This window comes from Euprymna scolopes, chromosome 1 (genome assembly GCF_053919585.1).
Source record: "Euprymna scolopes isolate OS-2025 chromosome 1, ASM5391958v1, whole genome shotgun sequence".
NCBI lineage: Eukaryota > Metazoa > Mollusca > Cephalopoda > Sepiida > Sepiolidae > Euprymna > Euprymna scolopes.
This window is the reverse complement of record NC_136482.1, coordinates 73,837,876-73,857,206: the sequence shown is the minus strand read 5'-3', so window position 1 is coordinate 73,857,206 and position 19,331 is coordinate 73,837,876. Positions and strand designations below refer to the sequence as shown.

Below are 19,331 nucleotides of genomic sequence, written 5' to 3'. Positions count from 1 at the left end.
CAGGATAAGCTGCTTCTAGCAGCTTCTGCCCAGATGTGGCAACAGTACTCCATCACTGGCCGTACCTGGCTTTTATATAGGTAGAGAATTGCATCAGTAGTGAGATATCTACTGGATCGATAGAAGGATCCCACCATTTTTCCAGCGACCTTGGCAATAGATTTGATATACGTGTTCCATTTCAGGTCAGGAGTAAAGGTCAAGCCCAGAAGCTTGTCAAAACGTGGAGCCTCCCCAAGATAAGAGCCATTTATTTCAACCGATGCCAGATTGGCATCAAAGCGTAGATTGTGTAAAGATAGAAGCTTGGTTTTAGATACATTAAAAGAAACCAGCCACCTCTGTCCCCATTGTACCACATGCTCAAGATCAAAGGAGAGAGAGAACTTTGTCGTTTACGGTCTTTGATGTGGTAGTGTCGTCAGCATAAATGTCTACGAATGATGTAAGAATGTGATTTGGAACATCATTTATGTAGATCAGGAAGAGAGTCGGGCCCAGGATGGACCCCTAAGGGACTCGCTGGAGTCCCTCAGGAGTCCATCCTGGGCCCAGCTCTCTTAATACTGAGAGCTTCTGATTTCTGCCCATCAACCACTACATTTATGAACCTATCAGAAAGAAATGATTTAATAACTGAGAAGACATTTCCAGCTGTACCATAGCTGGAGATCTTGTGAAGTAATCCTTTATGCCATACTTTATCAAAGGCCTTTCATATGTCAAGAGCTATTGCCCTTGAGAGGAAGCTTCCGTTGAAAGATTCGCTAATCCTATGCGATATAACTGTAAGCATGTCTGCTGTAGATTATTCATATTAAAAACCTTTTTTTCCGCATTTATTAAAAATGAAAATACAACTTTGTTATATATCGGTTGTGGAATTGCATTCATCTGCAAAAGATCTTTTGCATATTCTTTTAAACATTCATTTGGATTAATTTCTTTTTTTATGGGATAAACGTCTTTAGTTTACTATTATGTGTAATTATATTCATGCAGGTATTCTACATGATTTATACTTGCGTAATATTTTCGTAAAAGTTTATAGTAAACACAAACCTCTTTCTATATATATTTATGTATGCGCATATATATTTGTTGAAAAGCTTTTGCTCACCAAACTCCTCTATCAGTTTTTTGGTCTACAGACATTAAACTTAATATATAGGGTATTCGAGCCTATGCCAAACTTTATATTTGGGTTTTAGCCGGAGAAAATCGGTGCAAAAGTGCGAAAATTAAAGAAATGCCATTTTCCAATTGACGGTCGAACGACGGCATTACAAATATGCATGCGTGACGTAATAGCTATAGGTCCATGTATTAAATTTAATCATACACCAAACATGTCTTAATAGTTGAGGTATCAATGTGAAAGGAAAAAGTGAATCGTCAGCTGAACGTTTTGGTTTCGATTCTCGGTTGTGACACACTTGTCATTTTTTTTAAACTTTCAAATTATTACTATATATTGGGTCCAATAATAATGAATAATGAAATCTGCGTTAATCAAAATATCATATTTAAGTGTGTTTTACGGCCGGGCAATGTCGGGCGACCTTTTAGTGTATATATCAGTTTTCAAAAAAAATATAGATCTGCCTGTGATTTGATATTTTAGTGCATATTTTGATCATTTTACTAGAGATTTTATTTTTTTATTTTAACATATATTAAAAAATAATTTTAGAGGGAAAATAAGTTCATGTGCAAGATGTGTGTGTATGTGTGTGTGCGTAAATTACAAGCGAATTTATTTTCCCACAAACACTATTAAACTATTTATATATATATATATATATATATATATATATATATATATAATTTGGAGGGAATTTGGAGGGAATATATATATAATTTGGAGGGAATTTGGAGGGAATATATATAAATATATATATAATTTGGAGGGAATTAGATCTTGAGTCTAACGAGCAGACTTTATTTTAATGTAAATGTATTAATACTTTTAAAAGAAAACAGTGCTCGTTTTACTGTAGATATATAATAAGCTTGATAGGCATAGATATCCTAGATATCCTAGAACTATTTTAATATTGAGTAAAACAATTCAAAAGGAAAACAAACAAAATTGAATCAATTTTGTTTGTTTTCCTTTTGAAACTGATTTTTAATTCAAAATTATGAATCATTTTACTCGGTATATATATATATATATATATATATATATATATATATATATATATATATATATATATATATATGATGATTTAAATGTTTTTCAAACCATGTTATAACATAAAGAGCATACATAATAGTATAAAGGACTGGTATTCTGTTAATACACACATACACACACACACATATATATATATATATATATATATATATATATATATATATATATATATATATATATATATATATATATATATATGATTTAATAAATAGTTATTCTTAATATTCGTAAACATATGTTTTGTGTCCCTATACTAAGCAATATAGATAATGTAACCGTATCGCCGGCTGACGATTTGAACGCCGGTTACAAGTATTTTGAACTCTGGCTTCCTTTGTGACGTCCACACGTTCAGTTGGCAAAGACATACGTCTGGTATTTTTTGGCGGTGGGGGGCAAGTAATGAGGTTCAGACAGTGTTTCAATCTTCTAAAGGGAGAGAACTCGCAACGTAATTAAATTTGAATCTTCAATTTAACTTATCGCTCAATAATTATTTCCCAACAAATATATGTCTTTCATATCAGCAGAAATGTTAGTTTACACTTATCAGCATGGGTAGTGTAACTGTACTGCCTAGCGGACGATTCGAATGAAAAATTTTGCACCTATTTTATGTTTTAACTACAAATATAAACATTCTACTAAACCGTATGCCTTCCATGATTTTGATTTTAGAAAATACCAAAAACTAACGCGCCTAATGTTTTTTTTTACATAGGCTTCACCACGTATCAAGTCCAAGAGGCCATTCGAGGATAAGGGTTAAAGAGTGTACAGTAGAAGTTGGACAATATAGTAACCGTTAGTAATGGTGATTCGGTAAATGCGTTAACTTATATGGAACGGCTCATCAAAAACTTGTTTACGTTAAACTTGAAGACCATATTGTAGTCAGCTGGAAAGCAGAAAAACGGAAGACAATTCCATAGGCGTGCAGTTCTAAGAAAGAAGCTTTGCTCATGGAATCTACGCTTAGGTTTAGGTACAGATAAAGAGTGGGGGAAACTAGTGATAGTGCTTTCTGCTAGACGGGTGTTTCTTGTGAAAGGTTGGCGAGGAGGGAACAAAAAAATGGAGCTCAACCGAGCACCTGCCATGAAAATAACGATAAAGCAGAGACAAACTCGCAACATCTCTTCTGTGAGAAAGAGGCTGCAGGGAAGACAAGGCTACGAAGTCTATTTTGAACTCTATCAAGGCAGGATAAGTCCTTTCTAGCAGCTCTTGCCCAGATGTGGCAACAATACTCCATCCTTGGACATGCCTGGCTTTTATATAGGTAGAGAATAGCATCAGCAGTGAGATATCTACTGGATCGATAGAAGGAGGCCACCATTGTTCCAGCGTCCTTGGCAAAGAATTTAATGTATGTGTTCCATTTAAGCTCAGGAGTAAAGATCAAGCCCAGAAGCTTGTCAAAACATGAGGTCTCCCCAAGACGTTCATTTCAATTGATGCCAGATGGGGATCAGAGCGTTGATGATGTAAAGATAAAAGCTTGGTTTTAGATGCATTAAAAGTAACAAACCACCTCTTGTTTCGAAATTTAGAGAATTTGGAATAAATTAGATTTTAGAAGAAATCGAAAATATTTCAATTTTTCAACTGGAAGTTTTACTTACATTATGCCTCTTGAATTTGCTTTAAATACCCCAAAGAAACTAAAGTTTATGAAATATTTCTTGATTAATATCTATTGTTATAATGTCTTTAAATTTGAAGATATTTTAATTTTGCACCCCTTTTTTTTTCTTAATTAAATTAAACATAGCTCACATTATCCACTCTTACCATAGCTATTTCCAAAATTTCGTAACGATTGATTAGTTTTGAAGTGAATTGTATATATCAAAATATATCAACATACACACAACTTCATATAATTAGATATGTATGGAGGTACGCACGCATACAAAGAGGGGCTTCTTAAGAAATGAGAACGAAAGAAAAGACGCTATATCGATAATTACACTAATAGGTCAATATGAAATTAGAAAATTAATAGACTAATCAAATTCAATTCACTGGGAATAGAAATCGCGCGTGAAATAGAATTGCGCTTTTCCAATTTAATAGATGTTTTCGATAACGCAGAATTCCACATGAAAACAGCGCCTGACGAATGCATTTCTTTCAATTTTTATAAAGCGAATTCTTACTAAAGATGCACATCCGATTGTTTTAGATGTGCTAACAATACAATATTTGCAGTTATTATTCGGGCTGTTGTCTAAAAATTGATACGGTTCAGCCCAGTTGTGCTCCTCAGGTGTATTTTTATTGGCAGATTATTGTCCTTTTCTTCTTCCTTGCCATGTTGTAAATTGACATGTTTGCTGCAAGGCGAAAAATTAAAACATTAGGTTACACATGCATATTCGTAATACCGTCGTTCGACCTTTACCTGGCAAATTCATTTCTTAAATACTTCCCGGCCAAAACCCAAATATAAAGTTTCGCATGGGTTCGATTACCCTATATATTAAGTTTCATATCTGTAGACCAAAAACTGACAGAAGAGTTTGGTTAGAAAAATTTTTTAAATATATATATATACGCATACATAAATATATATAGAAAGAGGTTTGTGTTTACTATAACTTTTTACGTACATATTACGCAAGTATACATCACGTAGAATATCTGCATGAATATAATTACACGAAATAGTTAACTAAAGATTACGATCTCATAAGGAAACCAAAATAACATAGATAACTAATTTAAATGAATGTTTAAAAGAATATGTAAATTACCTAGATCTTTTGCAGATGAATGCAAACCCACGATTCATATATAACAAAATTGTATTTTCTTTTTAAAAAAATAGAAAAAAAAATATCAATACACAAAAAACAAATTTTTAGGAGTGTATATATCTATATCTATCTATGTATCTATATATCTATCTATCTATCTATCTATCTCTATATATATATATATATATATATATATATATATATATAGTAAGTTATAAAATATATATGGCGATTAAGCTGCACTGAATATTCCGCGTTTCATCCACTCTAGGACTGTTCAGGCTTATATATATATATATATATATATATATATATATATATATATATATATATATATATATATATATACAAGAAAGAAAGAAAGAAAAAGAAAAAAAGAAAGAAAAGATATATGAATTTTTGTAAAAAATCTAACTAGAACATATGGTGATAATTTGTTTCTTACAAAGTTGGAGATACCTGAGTTTTGCATAGATATTATAAATTCATATCTAGTGTAAAAAAAACTAGATGCGGGCCATTCCTAAAAGTTCAGACACCTCCGAATTTTATGTAATGTTTACAATAAGTATTAGTTATTTAATTTCAGTACTTTGGAGTGATTAAAGAGTTTCAAGCGATGGACATAATATGGGCATAGCCTCTCATTTGAATATTGAGATATTTAATATTTATATTAAATTTTATCCATATACAATAATTAAGCAATTTCATGTGAATTAAGCTTTAAATTGTAGATATTTTCCAGAATCCAAATCATGTTACAAATCTTCATCACAATTGGAACAAGTGTTGTAGACATAAGATTTAGTAGCATTAGTTTTGTATTTTAATCTTCATAAGAGGACATAAACGTGGTGCAACACTGTTCTTTTCAAGCAATTTTATATGTTCTGGAAGTATATATATATATATATATATATATATATATATATATATATATATATATATATATATATATATATATAAGATTGTAAAAATAATCTGCTTTTTTATTTTTTATTTTCTAATTATCTTTATCGGGCTAAAATCAAACAAATATAATGTACGTTTCAATATGTACCACGAATCGAAAACGTTGATGATGCATATCATATATATATTATTATTGTATTTTAACACAAGAAAGATCGTTAATAAAATTGAAAAATATATGAAACAAAAGCGTATAATGAAGCAAAAATTTGTTATTTTTAACAAAGTTTGTTTCAATTAAAAAATGCTGCTAAAATGCACACAATATGCATATGTTCAGTTTTTGTTCGTTTATTATAATCATTTGACGTGCGCCTTTATTTTACTGCCTTCCCTTTCTCTATTATCCGCATAATTCTTTTTACTACAATGTTAATTGTAAATTTGTTCGTTTTGGGTATGCCCGCCACATTTTCGTTTCTGCGCGTTTCTGTTTTATAGTCGGTAATTGCTTTGTAAAGGCCGCACTTCTGAATGTTGCATGTTGCCCTATGTGTCTGCAGTTATGTCACGTAATTGTTGGTGGTTTCACCTCGGTTTTCTTGCCAGCATCCTAAATATATGGCGCTCACGAATGCCGTCAGTTCATTCCATAAAGTAAGCAATAAAGTCGTTATTTTTTAGACGTTCTTGTTACTCGACTGAATGTCACTTTCAGGATTAATATTTTTCTTTTACAGTTTTCTTTCAATTTTGTTAGAGCATAAAATCTAAAAAAATGCCTATCATTCAGAATATTTCATTATGCTGACAGCTTGAAAGGCGTCTTCCACGTGTTTAAACTATTCAGCACAAGTTTTTTCTTTGTTAGTATCATCAATCTAGATTGGTGATGTTGTCAAAATTATGTCTGCCCTTTGACTGTGGTTTTGATAGAAAACTGAAAGATGTCTATTCGCTCTACTTCGCTTCATTCCTGCACTTCAAACGCTTATGACATCATTATAAATTTTTAAATAAAAATATTTCGCTCATTTCTGACGATTAAATCGCAGCATATCAGAGCTCTGATGGAATTTGTTATTACTAACTTACTGCACGTGCATCACGCAAACTTTCATACCTGCAACTAGCAGAAAAATCCCACCTCTTCACTCTAGAGGTTTCTAGCTGTCGATAGATCTTTTACACTAATGGATTCTATCCTGCTTTTGCATTTGGAATTTCCTCTCAGTTTTCCCAACCATACAAACATGCAGAAATTACAAAATACAATGTTAATAAAAACTTGCGCAATTACCAACGCAAGATGCTCAACACTAAATCTGACCACGATCATAGTAGCTCTTCACGCTTCAGAAGCGATATGCTCCGTTTGGGATTAAACAAAAATTTTGTTGTTTGGTCTATTTGCTTTTTCCACTTATTTTTATCTAAATCCTTATAAGATTTCCAACCTATGCCATTAAATAGGGATTGCCCTTTTGTATAAGTCGATTGTACTGCTTGACTGAATGCAAAAAGAAAGTTTAATTCGTAAAAAATGGCTCACATTTCATGTATTATAAACAAGACCGATTTGTTCATTCAGATAATTAAACAATTTTTCATATGTCAGCAGCGATGAAATTCTAAACTTGAAATTAGGAAAAAAAATTAAATGTGATTTTGAAAATGTACATCTTTTTCTATTTAAAGTACACATATATATAATGCTAAGCGTGAATTACATTAAATTATATTAAATTATATATATATATATATATATATACGCATATAATGCCACGCTTAAATTGTTATATTTTCATAACTTACTGTATGTATATATATATATATATATATATACATATATATATATATATATATATATATATATATATATATATATACTAGCAGGCCACCTCTGGCGTTGTCCGGTTGCAAAAGACGCATAAATATTATATTTTAATTCATACAGATATCTGCTTTTATTTTATAGAGTTAATTCTCTATTGAATTTTTTTTTTTACCAAATATATAGTAATTACTTAATTATTAAAAAAAAATGTCTTGAACACCATCCGCTGAAATCGAAACCAGATCGGCCGTGATTTTTATCTCCACCGTTTGAGCTACCGACCGATAGTCATGAATTGTTAAAAATTGAGCAACTTTGAGCTACGAATGTTTAATTTTGCACAAGTAACTGCAGCTGCAATATTTTATTCTATTTACAATTCCAATATCAACTTGGCAGTATACATGGAATAAAACATTACTCCTGTTGTTTTCGATTTTGACCCCTTAGCAGTAATTTTTATCGGATCAAAACCAAATCTAATGTGTACGACAGGTCCAAATACTCTATATATCAAATTTCAATTTTGCAGACCAAATATTGGTAGAAACTTGGTAGAATCTCTCGACCGGCAGTAATCCTGTCACCCTCTCACTGATGATTCACGAAAGGATAAAAGACTGTAGATATTTAATAAGGCCTCAAGTTTTGACAAGCTTCTGGGCTTGACCATTACTCCTGATCTTAAATGGAACACGTATATCAAATCTGTTGCCAAGGCCGCTGGAAAAATGGTGGGGTCTTTCTATCGATCTAGTAGATATCTCACTGCTGATGCTATTCTCTACCTATATAAGAGCCAGGTACGTCCAAGGATGGAATACTGTTGCCACATCTGGGCAGGAGCTGCTAGAAAGGACTTGTCCTGCCTTGATAGAGTTCAAAATAGACTTCGTAGCCTCGTAGGAGATGTCCTTTTCTTCTCCTTGCAACCTCTATCTCACAGAAGAGATGTTGCGAGTTTGTCTCTGATGTATCGTTATTTTCATGGAAAGTGTTCGACTGAGCTTCAATCTATGGTCCCCCCTCGCCAAACTTTCACAAGAAACACTCGTCTAGCTGTAAACACTATCAATAATTTCCCCCACTCTTTATCTGTGCCTAAACCTAAACGTAGATTCCATGAACAAAGCTTCTTTCTTAGAACTGCACGCCTGTGGAATTGTCTTCCGTTCTCCTGCTTTCCGGCTGACTACAATATGGTTGTGTTCAAGTCTAAAGTAAATAAGTTCTTGATGAGCCGTTCCATATAAGTTATTAAATTTACCAAATTTTCATTACTAATGATTACTATATTGACCAATTTCTACTGTACACTCTTTAACCCTTATCCTTGAGTGGCCTCTGGGCCTTGATAATGTGGTGATGCCTTTGTAAAAAAAAAAAAAAAAAAAAAAAAAAAATCATAGTAAGCGAGAAAAACTCAACTTCATAGGTATGCTAGCAGGTAGCCCGGCGTTGCCCTTCTTAAAATACACATAAATATTATATTTTAATAAATGAATGAATTCCTATTTATTATAAACAGAAACGCCGTAAGTATTAAACGTAACGTTGTATTCCTTTAAAAAATGAAGTAAAAATGGAAAGAAACTGAGAAAATTGTACTATTATATTTTTTCTAAACAGTTCATTTCTTGTAATTAAAAAAATATTCAAGTTGAGATTGAAACCAAAACCTTAAGACAATGAGTTAAGTACGATAACCATTGGGCTAGCTTGACACGAATTTAAAAATGTGTTCTTAAACTTACTTATTCATAACAAGTAATATTTCATGTGAACGGTTCACGCATGCGCATTCGTGAAACAGTTGATCAACAGATAAAAATCCACCTTCACATACTAATTTTTCAATTTATACTTCTCAACTATGATGAATACTTATTAAAAAGTTTTCCACATGATACTGAATATTCTGCATACCAAATTTCATGTAAGTAAATCCGTTGAGTATATAGGTTGAGAAGTGTCCTCACAAACACGCATTCTTACTTTAAGTATAGATATATATATATATATATACATATATATATATATTTGTGTGTGTATGTGTGTGTGTCTGTGTGTCTGTGCGTGTGCGATATTTAATGTAAAAGATCTGAAGAAATGTGTAGGTTAATAAAATGACAACAACCTAAAAAGCAAAAAAAATCACAATAACAGTACAAAGCAATACAATAGGCTTGCAGGAATTAATATTTCGCTCACAATTTTAATAATGCTTTTGCAAGATACATTTTACAAGAACTTGTGAAGTATATATATATACAAGAATAAAAAAGCATTGGAAATGCAAAAGGATATAGGGATGGTATGCCAAAAAGTATACAAACAAGATAGCTATGAATGGCTAGGCACATGGAAATAGAATTGCATCCAAAGTATAGCCCTATAGCTTTTCTCCAATCTTCATTCCGTGCCATCATTACGGTTGTAAAAAGCTATAGGACTATACATTGGATGCAATTCTATTTCCATGTGCCTAGCCATTCATAGCTATCTTGTTTGTATACTTTTTGGCATACCATCCCTATATCCTTTTGCATTTCCAATGCTTTTTTATTCTTGTTAATTAGTATTTTTACTTACAGTATTATTTTTAAACTTACATTCATGATAGTATTGTCTTTTTTAGGAAGCGGCTCATTGCCGCCTCCATTAGTAGCAGGTCGCTTCCTGCTGGGTTTTAGGTCTTTGGGTTTTGGGACTTAGGAGTTGCCTCTTGGTCCTCAATCGGTTCTATATTACATAGAGAGTGCTACCGCCTCTCTGATAAAACAGTTAGAGTATTATAAAGTTCTAAAATGTTCATACCTTCACTATTAAATTTTTCTTGGTTCATTCTTTGGCGTTTTGGCAAAGATTTGGCAGTTTTTGATATTTATATTTATAATAGTTTGTGCATGAGGCAGCTTTTTTCCCTTGGGATCCCTGTTATACCGTGCTTTTGAGTCCGCACGTGAGGCAGCCTTCTTTTTTTCTGGTTCTTTGTTATAAAGAGCACATGAGGCAGCTTTTCCCCCTCGGAATCCCTGTTATACCGTGCTTTTGAGTCAGCACGTGAGACAGCCTTCTTTTTTTCTGGTTCTTTGTTATAAAGAGCACGTGAGGCAGCTTTTTCCCCTTGGAATCCCTGTTATACCGTGCTTTTGAGTCAGCACGTGAGGCAGCCTTCTTTTTTTCTGGTTCTTTGTTGTAAAGAGCACGTGAGGCAGCCTTCTTTTTTTCTGGTTCTTTGTTATAAAGAGCACGTGAGGCAGCTTTTTTCTCCTCAGAATCCCTGTTATACCGTGCTTTTGAGTCAGCACGTGAGGCAGCCTTCTTTGCCTCAGGATTTGCATGATACTTAATTTTTATTATTTCAACATTTCTTTGATAGTATTCTTTTTGCTCAGATAATACCTTGACTTTGTTTTTTTCATAGTCTATATTTCTCTGAGTTTTTTTACTACGTGCTGCCTTTGGCATTTTTTATTAAATGTAAACATATAACACTTATGTGTATCTTACTATAATATCACTTATCTTATAGCAAGACAACTCTCGTAGAATTGAGATACTGCCCCGTCACCAATAGTTGAAGTGTGGAACGGTATATACACAAATAGTGTAGTTGTTATCTTTATATGAAGTCCTAATCAGTGACAGTGTGAGGTTACTTGGTTAATTTATTGTAGTTTATTTTAGAAAACTTACTTGTTTTTATTAGTAGATTGTGTATAGTAGCCACAATATCTAGTTATTTTTGTGGCTAGGGCTTGGATTTTGATTCTTTTTGGTCAGCTTCCAGTGAGTTCTTAGAAGATGACTTTTTTGCAGTTTCTTTTGCGGTTAATTTAACTTATTTCCTTTTGCGTTTGGTGAGTTCTTAGAAGAACTGGTCTGATCTACTTTTCTTAGCGAGCGAAGAGATTCAGCTGCATTTAACAATGGTTGCTATAGTGTATTTTTGCGCATGCGTGAGAATTTCAAGTTTCCTCCTTATTTTCCAATAGTTTGACAGTAGTCATGTGTCTTTCTGCCAAGAGCGACAGACGTCAGTGTTAGCCGTGATCGTCTAGAGGTTAGGACCCCACGTTGTGGCCGTGCTAACCTAGGTTCGAATCCTGGTCACAGCATTGACATTTTATACATATTTTACAGTCCAAAATTTGAAGAATTATTTGTTTTTATAACATTGTTTTTGACGTCGTACTTGCTGATAGGTTACTCTTATAACAATTTTGATCAACTGAGATAAAGATTTCGTGGTTTCATTAACGCTGGTGGGTTACTGTTTAAAGAAAAAACCTTAACGTTCACCTCAAATATTCAGCGTCCAAGAAATATAGGCCACTGGCAAACTGGAACGTCTGTGAGCACCCGGTGTATTATTTGGAGCTGTCCCTTTTGAGATAAGTTCCGTGTTCGAAGTGGTCTGTCTACATTGGGTATATAGTGTTTAAAACTTGTTATTGCACGTAATCTTATTTAATTATGGAGTTAGCTAAAAAGCGATGGGTCACTGCACTTCTCCGTGTAAAGAGCAGTCGATTGATGCTTGAACTGTTGTCAGAGACCGTTCGTACACCGAGATACATCGTCTCAAAAGAAAGAAGAAAAAAGAAGAAAGAAGAACAATTGGCCATTTTTGTACCCTTTTTTTTTTTTGCTCTCTTTTGACATTTTAACCGACGTTCTGACACTCGCTGGATTCGTAAGACGCTTCTTTGTAAGAATATGTGCTTTTTCGAAACTTATAAGTTGATTTTAGTTGAGATTTGGATAGTTTTGTTTTGTAGGCGTATATAGGCGTGTACGGGCCATTCCTATATAGAGAGTGCTACCGCCTCTCTGATATATAATACGGCAAGAATGAGAGTTCATATAGAAATGTTTTAATTTGAATAAAATAAAATATGCATCAAGTGCGCTTGAAAGCCAAATCACAACGTAATATTAGGAAAATAAACAAATATTTTACTTGTTTGAAATTTATCACAAATATATTTCAGAGGTATACGCCATCTTCAGTGTGTTGTTTTATTTCTTCCCCCCCTTTTCTTTTTCCCTGCCATGTTGTAAATTTTGAGAAAGAAGTCTATTTGTAAGGAGCCGCGCGTTGTATCTGGCGGTTGTATTTTAAAATATTTGAACTGTGCGTAGGCAACGCGAGAATAACGTCCAGAATGATGTTCATATAGAAACTTTACAACATGGCAAGGAAGAAGAAAAGGAAAAAAGAAATAAAACAACAAACTGAAGATGGAGTATACCTCTGAAATATATTTGTGATAAATTTCAAACAAATAAAATGTTTGTTTATTTTCCTCATATTACGTTGTAATTTGGTTTTCAAGCGAACTTGATGCGTATTATATATATATATATATATATATATATATATATATATATATATATACGGCGTTAGTTGGTGAAAGCAAGATTCGAAAAGACATATAAGCAAAAGTGAGGCGGTGTGTAGCTAGCAGCAGATAATATTGGAAGATTCCTTTAGAAGTGAGTTATAGGGCATAGTACTTCATGTATTCCCAACACCATTGATCGAATAATGAAATACTTATATGTATTTTTCTTTATTTATGTATATGTATACATATCTATATGCATATGTATGTATGTATGTATATGTATACATATCTATATGTATATGTATGTATATGTATGTGTGTATATGTATACATATCTATATTATAAAACAATACATATATTTCTATCTCTGCTGTTATATAAAAAGAACTTTATCTGTGTCTGTGTGTGTATAAGAAAGAGTTCACTATCGACACGAAAACAGTTGGACCGATTTTTTTTCAATTTCCCACGAATGTTCTTTATGTGCCTGGCAGTGTTCATAGATAGGTTTTGTATCCGAATGACTTAAATAGGTATCGATAATCGATACTCGATAATCGAAATAACCTGATGAAAGAAGAAACAAGCGATTTTGACCAAATTTAACACCTGACACAGCCTAATATCACATGTGCATTTGAGAAGTTGTATCATCACAAAAACCGAAAGGCTCGACATATAAAATCAATAGTATGTTCTCTGATATAGCAGGGGCGCGTTCGAAATGAATGTTTCTTTTTGGAGCACAACTGGATCATGATACTTGATTTTTGCATTTTAATCTTTAATTAAAGCCATTATAAATAAAAAAAATAAATTTATAAAATAAACAGTAGGTTATCTACAGTGCCATGTAGACTACAATGTATTGTAAACTCGGTCACAGTAGGGAAGCATGTTAAGCTTCCTTTCGGTGCACCGCAATGGGTCCCTAACTGGAATCAGTTGATTTCATCGAAAAATGGATGAGTTCGCCGATTTCGATGACAATAAAAATATGGGAATATGAAACATTCGTTAATCATCATTCAATCCCGGTAAAAATTGGGTCTCCCTTCTAGCCTTTAATATTGTAGGTAGATAGTAATATCCATAGAACGTTTGGGCTTCATTCCGGGATAATTAACAACCTAATTGCATTGGTTTATATTTAAAGAACATTTTTTTTAGTTGAGCGGTATTCTGCCTATATTCTATCTAATCAAAGTTCTTGAGTTTATTAATACCTCATTACATCCTTTATATATATATATATATATATATATATATATATATATATATATATATATATATATGGTGTTAATCATAGCCCTTATATTTATTTCTCGAAGTAGAATATATTTTAAGCCTATAATCTTGATTTTTTGTGTAACCTTTTGATATTCTCACTCAATCATCTAAAATTGTAATTTCTGCAGGTGTTGATAATGAAACTTTAATCAAATAAAAATGTGTGTATTCTCTCAGAAACCATCGTATACTGATCGGTTGTTGTTTTGGAATTCTTGAAACCTAAGCAAATAATTTTTCCATAAATCATATTATCTTTTGTCTTCATATGTAGGCACGTTATGTGTTTGTTTCAATCTACCATGGTTAGGCGCTTCTCTGAATAGCTTTCTGAGTTTCGTATTTATTTCGCCAATTTGAAAACTCTTTTTATTATGTATTATATGATTATATTGTGTTTCCTTTTTCTCTTTCATTCAGGTTTAATGAGGATAGAACAGATTCTTGGTACGTTTACTCGGGAACAGTACAATGTGTCTATCATCATGCACAAACTGGAGGATGTCGCACATGTTCATGAAGACTTTCGCATGCTTGACCGAGTCGAAATCGGCTACATGAAGTGTATAATACTTGACCTTTCCTCTCCGGGAGGATATGAAATTGTACTCAAACAAGTAAGTTTTAAACTTTTTTCTATCGCCATTTTATTATTAACAGTTTGAAAACTATTATACAAATCAGTTCGACAGTGGGTTTGTGACTGTCGGACTGAGGCATGGTCGTATATTAGGACCACTGAGGCATTACTTTCTTCTGGGAAGAGGTTTATTTATTAATACTAGTTTGAGGTTCTCTAACTGCAGAATGCCAACGAGGTCATATCTATAACTCGAAGTTCTTCTTAAAAACACACCTGACCGTGTGTCTAATCTCCTAGCAAGGAAGTATATTTTTTCTTTCGTATTTATAAACAGTACAAATATTGCCAACTGAGAATGGAGTACGGGCATTTTCTAAATTTCAAAATCAAGAACCACATCTTAGTCAATAGTCATTACACCACTTACACTACCAAATGATGAATAAACAATCAATGAATAAACAATTAATGAATAAACAATAAATGAATAAACAATTATTGAATAGACAAACAATGAATAAACTATTGATGATTAAACAATCAATGAATAAACAATTAATGAATAGACAATCAATGAATAAACAATCAATGAATAAACAAGTAATGAATAAACAATCAACGAATAAACAATCAACGAATAAACAATCAATGAATAGACAATCAATGAATAAACAATCAATGAATAAACAATTAATGAATAAACAATTAATGAATAAACAATCAATGAATAAAAAATTAAAGAATAAACAATAAATGAATAAACAATTAATAAATAAACAATTAATGAATAAACAATTAACGAATAAACTATTAATGAATAAACAATTAATGATTAAACAATTAATAATTAAACAATTAACGAATAAACAATCAATAAATAAACAATTAACGAATAAACAATCAATGAATAAATAATTAATGAATAAAAAATCAAATTCAAGGATAAATAATTATTATGAGAAAAAGTTATTTTCAATCGAAAGAAGCAACGTGTTTTAGAAATCTGAGCAAACATGTTGTCACTCAGACTTCACGGAGAAAGTGGTGATATTAGCCTTCGTTAATATCAAACAAAAGTGTTGAGAATAATCAAAAAGGCTGAGATAACTGAGGAGGGCGAAAAACATTTCGACTTCCACGAAAATTGAGCGAACAATACTGAAACTTTTGGGAGGTTTATTGCTATTCAGTTTCATCATCTACTAGAAATGAATGATGAATGGATGAAAAAAAGTGATTTACAGCGGTTATCAAAAGAAGCGTGGTTCAGTGGGGGAAGATGTGGCTGGTTACCTTTAATGCATCCAAAACCAAACTCCTATCCTTACATCATCAACGCTCTGATCCCCAGCTGGCATCAATTGTGATGGATAGCTCTCGTCTGGGTGAGGCCCCGTGTTTTGACAAGCTTCTGGGTTTGACCTTTACTCCTGATCTGAAATGGAACACGTACATCAAGTCTGTTGCCAAGGTCGCTGGAAAGATGGTGGGATCCTTCTACCGCCCCAGAAGATATCTCACTACTGATGCAATTCTCTATCTATATAAAAGCCAAGTACGTCAAAGGATGGAATACTGTTGCCATATCTGGACAGGAGCGGCCAAAAACAGCCTATCATGCCTTGACAGAGTACAAAATAGACTTCGTGGCTTAGTGGGGGATGCCCTTTTCTCTACCCTGCAACCTCTCTCCCACAGAAGAGACGCTGCGAGCCTATCCTTGTTTTATCGTTATTTTCATGGCAGGTTGTCGTCTGAACTCCAATCCCTGGTCCCCCCTCGCCAATCTTTCACGAAAAACACCCGTCTAGCTGAATCCACTGTGAAAAATTTCCCCCACTCTATATCTGTGCCTAAATAAAAACGCGGATTCCATGAACAAAGCTTCTTTCTTAGAACTGCACGCCTGTGGAACTCTGTTCCGTCTGCCTGCTTCCCTCCGGACTACAACTTGGATGTCTTCAAGTCCAATGTTAACAAATTCCTAATGAACCGCCCCCTTAATTAAACACTTCACCAAATCTCCACACTAACGTAATGTACTTGCAATAACCCTTATCCCTGAGTGGCTTCCGGGCCTTGATAAGTGGTGATCACTGTGTAAAAAAAAAAAAAAAAAGAAGCAAATAGTACTGGTGACCTGGATATAGTTGTCACTCAGACTCCAGAGAGAACCATTAATTAATGCCAGCAATAATTCATTGATAGTGGTTCGTGTGAAAACTTCTAGTGAGTAAATAGTACACAATTCTCTCAAGCATAACTAATGTAAAGATTACAACTAATACTAGGCAAAATGTATTCAAGAAGATGAAGAAGTTTCAATAGACGAGTTTGTAAGAGCGATACATCCTAGGAAGTTTGAATACTGATAAAGGAGTCGGACATCAAAATTATTTACATGCAGTAGTGATATGCTAAAGTATTGGTTCGAATTAGTTGTTTCGAGAGCAAACGTGTTTTCGGAAATCTGTTTAATGTGACTATCGGTTGCTAGTTTAAATTAACGGGAAACATAAGTTATACAGGATGGAAGGATAAACATAATTTATAGAGGATGGAAGGATAACTTTGTCGCCCTAAAGTAAACAACATGACAGGTTCATTTTAAAATGAAAACTTGATTATGTAGTAGAGCTGACGTTTATTCAATGTAGCCATCTTCAGCCTTAATTACCGACTCGATACGGATCCGGAATCGCGAGTATGCCTTTTCCAAAAGCGCCAGCAGATCTCGTAAATATTTGGCGGATGGCAATGATAAGGCTGGCTTTGGTATTGTGGGAAGTCATGTTAGTGATGTTCTCAGCGTATGGACGAACGAAGTAGTCCAATGGTTTCAGGTCGGGGGAGGAGGCCAGAATAGTATTAAAATATATAAACAAAAATTTTAGATATCTCAAAAGTTCAATCCTAAAGTTATTAATATTCTCTAAAGAATACTCATTCTAATTGTTCGTTTTATTAGTGACATCATAAGTGACGTTTGTTTTATTAGTGACATCATTAGTGACGTTTGTTTTATTAGTGACATCATTAGTGACGTTTGTTTTATTAGTGACATCATTAGTGACGTTATGTTTTATTAGTAACAGTGGCGTTTGTTTTATGTGACATCATTAGTGACGTGTTTTATTAGTGACATCATTAGTGACGTATGTTGTATTAGTGACATCATTAGTGACGTATGTTTTATTAGTGACATCATTAGTGACGTTGTGTTTTATTAGTGACATCATTAGTGACGTTTGTTTTATTAGTAACTAGCGAGGAGTACTCGGCGTTGCCCCGGTGTTTTTCGGGTTATGTGAAAAAAACCCGAAACTGTGAAAAAAACAGGTGCCCGTGAAAATAAACGAAGCCTTCACGACGCGCAGTTGGAAAATAGTAAAGTGTTTAAAAAAAACAGGTGCGCGTTTTTGATTGACGTGACGGCGATAGGTATTCAGCAGTAAGCATTTTGTGCGGGACGGTTGAATGAGGTGATAAACCGGTTTGTTTGTTTTTAAAAACCCGGTCTCTGTTTATTAGTAGGGGCGAAATGAAAGCTACAGTCTGATATGACGAAGTTGACATTGAACAAACGTTACTTAGCTCTCTTGAGACAACTGGCTTTCGGTATATTGGATTTATTTGCTTCCCCACTGAGCAAATTAGGCACAAGGCCGTTTTTTAATGTGGAGATGGAGGGAAGGGGGGAGGGAAAGGGGGTACCAGCTCCCGAGATGTGGGAAATGGGAGCTGGATTAGAAACTGTTGGTATGAAGGGTTGCCCCTTCAGTGACCAAGGTCAGATATGTGGGGCTACCGCCACATATGGTCTTTGCTAGTCATAGCTTGCAGCATCTGTCGGAACAGATACTACACTTTGATCTTGTCGCCCGAGCCCCGGGGGGCTTTGGGGCTGTGATATTTATTTGCTTCCCCACTGAGCAAATTAGGCACAAGGCCGTTTTTAATGTGGAGATAGGGGGGAGGGAATATGGGGTACCAGCTCCCGAGAGGTGGGAAATGGGAGCTGGATTAGTAACTGTTGGTATGAAGGGTTGCCCCCTCAGTAACCAACGTCATATATGTTGGGTTATCCCCACATATGGTCTTAGCTAGTCATAGCTTGCAGCATGTCGGAACAGATGGTATTTATTTGCTCCCCCACCGAGCAAATTAGGCACAAGGCCGATTTTTAATGTGAGGAGTGAAGGGAGGGGGAAGGGAAAAAGGGGACCAGCTCCCGAGAGGTGGGAAATGGGAGCTGGTTAATGGTCAGGCATGTGGTGTTTCCCCCACATCTGGTCTTTGCTAGTCATAGCTTGCAGTATCTGTTCCGACAGATACTACACTTTGATCTTGTCCCCCCGTGCCGCCGAAGCGGGGGGGGGCTTTCGGTCT

At 34.0% G+C, this 19,331-nt stretch overlaps 1 protein-coding gene across 1 annotated transcript in view; it reads left to right on the top strand.

Moving 5' to 3' along the window:
• LOC145242098 (glutamate receptor 2-like) overlaps window positions 1–19,331 on the top strand; it is a 1,575,989-nt gene that overhangs the window by 1,240,806 nt on the left and 315,852 nt on the right. Inside the window, exon 4 of the mRNA XM_080105053.1 lies at window positions 14,780–14,976. Coding sequence (XP_079961179.1) covers window positions 14,780–14,976 — 197 coding nt within the window. The remainder of the gene's footprint in view (window positions 1–14,779; window positions 14,977–19,331) is intronic.